The sequence below is a fragment of the Anolis sagrei genome, chromosome 6 (assembly GCF_037176765.1).
Source record: "Anolis sagrei isolate rAnoSag1 chromosome 6, rAnoSag1.mat, whole genome shotgun sequence".
Classification (NCBI taxonomy): domain Eukaryota; kingdom Metazoa; phylum Chordata; class Lepidosauria; order Squamata; family Dactyloidae; genus Anolis; species Anolis sagrei.
Window position 1 is genome coordinate 12,935,278 of NC_090026.1, and position 6,962 is coordinate 12,942,239.

The 6,962-nt window shown below is 45.7% G+C and overlaps 1 protein-coding gene across 1 annotated transcript; it reads left to right on the top strand.

Moving 5' to 3' along the window:
- Positions 1 to 976: 976 nt before the first annotated feature.
- On the top strand, positions 977 to 5,792 carry LOC132779320 (uncharacterized). The gene is made up of 2 exons (XM_067469791.1): positions 977 to 1,065; positions 4,703 to 5,792. The coding sequence occupies exon 2, from the start codon at positions 4,708 to 4,710 to the stop codon at positions 5,716 to 5,718; it is 1,011 nt and encodes a 336-aa protein (XP_067325892.1). The 5' UTR covers positions 977 to 1,065; positions 4,703 to 4,707; the 3' UTR covers positions 5,719 to 5,792.
- The last annotated feature ends 1,170 nt before the right edge of the window (positions 5,793 to 6,962 follow it).

The window sequence follows — 6,962 nt, forward strand, 5'->3', positions numbered from 1 at the left end:
ATCCAGTTGTGCAGGAATGCACAATCAAATCCCTCCTGACAGATGGCCATGCAAAACCTGTAGAGGAGGCACATCCTTTGAGCCTGTTCCATTGCCATAGAGTTGTCCAGTTGTGCTGGAATGCACAATCCGATCCCTCCTGACAGATGGCCATTCAAAACCTGTAAAGGAGGCACATCCTTTGAGCATGCTTCATTGCCCAAGGGTTGTGCAGGAATGCACATTCAAATCCCTCCTGACAGATGGCCATGCAAAACCTGCTTAGGAGACACATCCTTTGAGCATGTTCCATTGCCCAAGGATCATTCAGTTGTTCAGAAATGCACAATCCAATTCTTCCTGACAGATGGTCATGCAAAACCTGCCGAGGAGGCGCATCCTTTGAGCATGATCCATTGCCCAAGAACCACCCAGTTGTGCATGAATGCACAATCAAATCCCTCATGACAGATGGCCATGCAAAACCTGCTTAGGAGACACATCCTTTGAGCATGTTCCATTGCCCAAGGGTCATCCAGTTGTGCAGGAGTGCACAACCAAATCCCTCCTGACAGATGACCATCCAAAACCTGTCGAGGAGGCGCATCCTTTGAGCATGTTCCATTGCCCAAGGGTCATCCAGTTGAGCAAGAACGCACAATCAAATCCATCCTGACAGATGGCCATGCAAAACCTGTCATGGAGGCACATCCTTTGAGCATGTTCCAAGTGCCCCAAGGGTCGTCCAGTTGTGCAGGAATGCAGAATCAAATCCCTCCTGACAGATGGCCATCCAAAACCTGTAGAGGAGGTGCATCCTTTGAGCATATTCCATTGCTAAACAGCTCCAAATGTGTTGGTGGGATCCTTTTTTCCTGCACCAACAGAGGCCTCTTTTTTTGCATGCCCTGCTGTGCCTTTAACTTGCAGCCAATGCTACACATCACAGTTTCGCTTTGCTTGGGCTTCTCCACCCCTTTGTTCAAGGAGGAGGAGTCCAGTTTCCAGCCACGGTGCGCATGCGCAATCGAGGGATTGACTGAGCTTTGGAGAGGAAGCAAGGACTGGAGTGTGCAGGGTGAAGAGGTGCGTTAGCTTGCATTGCAGGCTTTCTCTTCTTTCCCTTTATCCCCTTCTCCCCAGAAAAAAAGGTTATGCAATCCAGGGAGTTGTAGTTTGGTGAGGCACTTGCACTCTTTGGGCAGAGAAGGCTCAAGACCTTGCAAAACTACAGATCCCAAGATCTGAGCCACTCCCACGTTCTAGCTTTGACAGATCTTGAGCCTTCTCTGCTTCATCAAAGTCCCTGAACACCTTCCTGCTCGTTGCACTGGTGTCTCACCAAACTACAACTCCCAGGATTCCATAACAGTTAAAAGTAGAGTCAAACTGCATTCATTATGTAATGTAGATGCAGCATGTGATCTAGTTTTGTTTGCATCACTGTGCATAAAGATAATATTGGTGCATTTTAGATGATGCACAAACAGTTAGTTAGAAGGGACATTTCCATGCTGCAAGGTCTTTATCCTTCTCTGCTAAAGAGTTCTGGTGCCTTGCAAAAACAACAACTCCCAGCTTGGGTTGCTGTGAGTTTTCTGGGCTGTCTGGCCATGTTCCAGAAGCATTCTCTCCTGACGTTTCTCCCACATCTATGGCAGGTATCCTCAGAGGTTGTGGGGTCTGTTGGAAACTAGGCAAATGGTTGTTTGTGTGTGTGTGTATATATATATGTATATATGTGTGTGTATATATATAGATATAGATAGATAGATAGATAGATAGATAGATAGAGATATATCCCTGTGGAATAATGCCCAGAGTGGGAGAAAGAAATCTTGAGTCAAGTGTGCATGTTGCAATTGGCCACCTTGATTAGCATTGAAGGGCCTTGCAGCTTCAATGCCTGGCTGGTTGCTGCCTGGGAGTATCCTTTGTTGGGAGGTGTTAGCTGGCCCTGATTGTTTCATGTCTGGAATTCCTCTTTTTTTTTTTTTAGTGTTGCTCTTTATTTACAGTGTTGATTTTAGATTTTTTTAAAAATACTGTGAGCAAGATTTTGTTCATTTTCATGGTTTCCTTCTTTCTGTTGATGTTAGCCACATGCTTGTGGATTTCAATGGCTTCTCTGTGTAGTCTGATATGGTACTTGTTAAGTGTGGTCCAGCATTTCTGTTCACTTTAACAACTCTAACAATTAACAAATCTGTTGTCACCTGGGATTGCAACATCGATGATCCATGCTTTGTTTTCCCCCCCACGATTGTGAGTCTTTGCTGTTCTATCTTTAAATCCTCTGCATTTGGCCAGATAATAATAATAATAATAATAATAATAATAATAATAATAATAAAGACAGAAGACCTGATTCTTGCAGCACAGAAGCAAGCTATCAGAACCAATGCAATTAAGGACAGGATTGAAAAATCAGCAGATGATCCAAAATGCAGACTGTGCAAGAAAGCTGATGAAACCATGGACCATATCCTCAGCTGCTGCAAGAAAATTGCCCAGACGGACTATAAACAGAGGCACAACTCTGTGGCCCAAATGATTCACTTATGTCACAAGTACCACCTGCCAGTAGTAAAGAACTAGTGGGATCATAAACCTGCAAAGGGAGTGGAAAATGAACACGCAAAAATACTGTGGGACTTTCGAATCCAGACTGACAAAGTTTTGGAACACAATACACCAGACATCATGATTGTGGAAAAGAAAAAGGTTTGGATTATTGATGTCGCCATTCCAGGTGGCAGTCGCACTGAGGAAAAACAATAGGAAAAACTCAGCCATGATCAGGACCTCAAAATCAAACTGCAAAGGCTCTGGCATAAACCAGTACAGGTGGTCCCAGTGGTCATCGATACACTGGATGCTGTCCCAAAAGATCTCAGACGGCATTTGGAAACAATAAACATCGACAAAATCATGATCTGTCAAATACAAAAGGCCAGCTTACTTGGATCTGCGTTCATCATTCGAAAATACATCACACAGGGAAGTGTTCAACTTGTGATTTTGTGATACGAAATCCAGCATATAGATCTCATTTGCTGTGACATACTGTGTTTTTGTGTCAATAATAATAATAATAATATAGGAGACAGAAGGCCTGATTCTTCCTGATCGAAAAATGCAGGCTGTGCAAGGAAGCTGATGAAACCATGGATCATATCCTCAGCTGTTGCAAGAAAATCGCACAGATGAACTGCAAACAGATGCACAACTCTGTGGCCCAATTGATTCATTGGAACTTATGTCACAAGTAACACCTGCCAGTAGTAAAGAACTAGAAGGATCATAAACTTGCAAATGAACACATATATCTTGTTTGCTGTGTTATACTGCATTTTTGTGTCTATTATTATTATTATTATTATTATTATTATTATTATTATTGGCAATCAAGAACCAACATTGATGGAAGTCAATAGTGCAAAAGACAAAGAGTAAATACCATAAAAATACAATGCCGAGCAGAAGACAAAACTGGCAAAAGAAGGCTCTCAGTGGACAGTTCCTGGGAAAAATTGAGAGCTAAATTGACAAGGAAAAAACATGGATTTGGCTCACAAATGGAACTTTGAAAAAGGAGACTGAAAGCCTGATTCTGGCAGCCCAAGAACAAGCCATTAGAAAAATGCTATCAAAGCCAGAATTGAAAGGTCAGCTAGTGTAAACTCTGCAAGGATATAGACGAAACAACGGATCACATACTCAGCTGCTGCAAGGAGATCCGCAAATGGACTACAAGCAGAGGCATAACACCGTTGCTCAGATGATCCATAGGAACTTGTGCCATGAATACCATCTGCTTGCAACAAAGAACTGGTGGGATCGCAAGCCAGAAAAAGTTACAGAGAATGAACACGCCAAACTCCTCTGGGACTTCCGGATTCAGACAGACAGAGTTTTGGAACACAATACTCCTGACCTCACAATCTTGTTAAAAAACAAAGTATGGATCGTCGATGTCGCAATCCCAGGTGACAGCAGGATTGAAGAGAAACAACTGGAAAAGCTGACATGATATGAAGATTTAAAGATCGAACTGCAAAGACTCTGGCACAAGCCAGTCAAGGTGGTGCCAGTGGTGATTGGCACACTGGGCCAGTGCCTAAAGACCTTAGCCTGCACTGAAAAACAATCGGTGCTGACAAAATCATCATCTGTCAGCTGCAAAAGACCACCCGTTGCAGATACATCACACTGTCCTAGACACTTGGGAAGTATCCGACATGCTATCGAATACAAAATCCAGCATAGTGCTCTTGTTTGGCATGTACTAGTCTTGTTGTGTATCAGATAACAACAACAACAACAACAACAACAACATAGTTGGTTCTCAATTAACCAACATCCATTGGAACTGCTAGCTGCCTATTATTAAAATTAGACATAATACTCTGCCCCATACTATGCCGTGCTATCAACTCTGTATTGACTTGATATGTATATTGAAAACAGTAATTACAGACCTACCGCCAATGATTACACTTGGAAGGCAATCATATTTGGACATGAGGGATTGCTTATGACAGTGATGGCAACAGTAATTAAAACCAAATAAGGACAAATTACAATTCCACTTTTTTATTTAAAGTATTATGTCTTCCATTTTTGTTGGTTACTTGAGAATTCTGATTGTTTGAGTTCTGTTCAATGGAGAGTCTACTCTATATTAATAAGGAATATTTTTCTCCATCCCTCCCATGTATAGGCGTCATGGCTGTTGTCGTTCCCCGGACCATTTGTCCTGGTACAGATGTATTCGCCACTCGTCACGGCTCCTTCATCGTTCGCTCAGACCTGGGTTGCTACCTTCAAGTGCTGGACTTCTCCTCAGGGCAGGACATCAAGGTGTGGGATCTGCACCCGGCCTGCCGTGGCAAAGGCCACTATGTGGGAGACCCCACCAGTTCTGACATCTACCTCCTCGATGGGGACTCCTTTTGCAAAGTGCTAGACTTGAACTCAGAGCCTCCCTCCAACACAATGCCTTTGCACCCCAGCTGCCAAGGAGGTGACCACTATGCCTCCTGCGAGGGCCGTTTCTTCGTCTTCTTTCTCAAGCGTGGCGTGGCCCTCTCTGTGGCTGACCTTTCCACTGGGGCTGCGGCAAAGGAGGTCTCCTTGGAAGGCCCATTTCTGGATGGGTTGTATTATTACGGTGCCAGTGCCACTCAGATCGCTTGCTTCGAGATGAACCAGAGCCACCTTTGTGGCCAGATGCTTGCCACAACGGGAGACAAGGAGACCTTCTCAATCCACCCTGATGTGGTTTGTTTCCTCCCTGGAGGCCTGGCTCTCATTCACGGGCTGGCTTTCGGTGCCTGGGAGTGTATCAAACTGATTTCCAACGCCACCGACATGCCCATGCCCAGCAGCCACGAAATCACCCGGCGGGTTGGCTACGTCAAGTCGGCTTTCGGCCCAAAGTACCAGGCGTGTGGGGCTGCCGATTCCGACTCCTTGATCGTCTCACTTCTGCAAGCCCAGTTCTCCCTCCCTACAGTTTACGGTGGGATGGGAGTGCAGACCGAACAGGAAGAATGGGAGGCAGTGGCAGAAGAAGGGGAGCCTCTCCGGGTGATCTTGCAACCCAGGCAGAAGCTCTACTGGTGGCATTACCGGCTGGGCTTTGGCGAAGAAGCCGTGCTCTTTTGCCGGGCACTTAAGATCACCCGCAGCCCTTCCCCGCCTACCCATATACCCCTTCCCCTGGCCCACTCTTGACAAGAGAACTGAGCAACGATAAAGTAACATCTTTTTTGCTTGGGATGAAAATTAAAAGGTTCAAGCTCCTGTTATATTCTTCTTTTGGAGTCTCTATTGTTTCCATTTCAGAGATGGTTAAGTTCAGTAGTGGGGTATCTCCTACATAAAAGATGTATTATTTACTTTGGGGATCCTCCTGGATTCAGCTCTGACACTTGATGCTCAGGAGTTGGCGGTGGCCGGGAAGGCCTTCGCACAGTTAAAGCTTGTGCGCCAGGTGCAACCGTACCTCAAGAAGTCTGACTTGACCATGATAGTCCATGCCTTAATTACCTCAAGATTGGACTACTGTAATGCACTCTATGTGGGGCTGCCCTTGAAGACGGCTCGGTGCAAAGGTTGGTGCAATGGTTGGCGGCCAGATTGTTAACAGGGAGTGGTCAACCCCGCTGTTTAAACAGCTCCACTGGCTGCCAATAAGTTTCCGGTCCCAATTCAAGGTGCAAGTTATCAACTATAAAGCTCTAAACCAGTGGTTCTCAACATGTGGGTCCCCATGTGTTTTGGCCTACAACTCCCAGAAATCCCAGCCAGTATACCAGCTGTTAGGATTTCTGGGAGTTGAAGGCCAAAACATCTGGGGACCCACAGGTTGAGAACCCCTTCTCTAAACAGTTCAGGACCTGCCTATCTTCGTGACCATATCTTCCCTTATGAGTCCACATGCTCTCTTAAGATCCTCTGGGGAGGCTCTTCTCTTGCTCCCACCCTTGTCTCAGGTGTGGTTGGTGGGGATGAGAAAAAGGGCATTCTTGGTGGTGGCTCCTCATCTCTGGAACTCCCGTCCCCAGGGAGATCAGGCTAGCACCCTCCCTATCCACGTTTCATAAGGAACTAAAGATGTGGATGTTCCGCTTGTGCATTCGATTGACATTCTTTTGACAGATGGTCCTTTGTTGTTGTTGTTCATTCATTCAGTCGTCTCCGACTCTTCGTGACCTTGTGGACCAGCCCGCACCAGAGCTCCCTGTCGGCCGTCACCACCCCCAGCTCCTTCAAGGTCAGTCCAGTCACTTCAAGGATGCCATCCATCCATCTTGCCCTTGGTCGGCCCCTCTTCCTTTTGCCTTCCACTTTCCCCAGCATAATTGTTTTCTCTAGGCTTTGCTGTCTCCTCATGATGTGGCCAAAGTACTTCAACTTTGTCTCTAGTATCCTTCCTTCCAGTGAGCAGCCGGGCTTTATTTCCTGGAGGATGGACT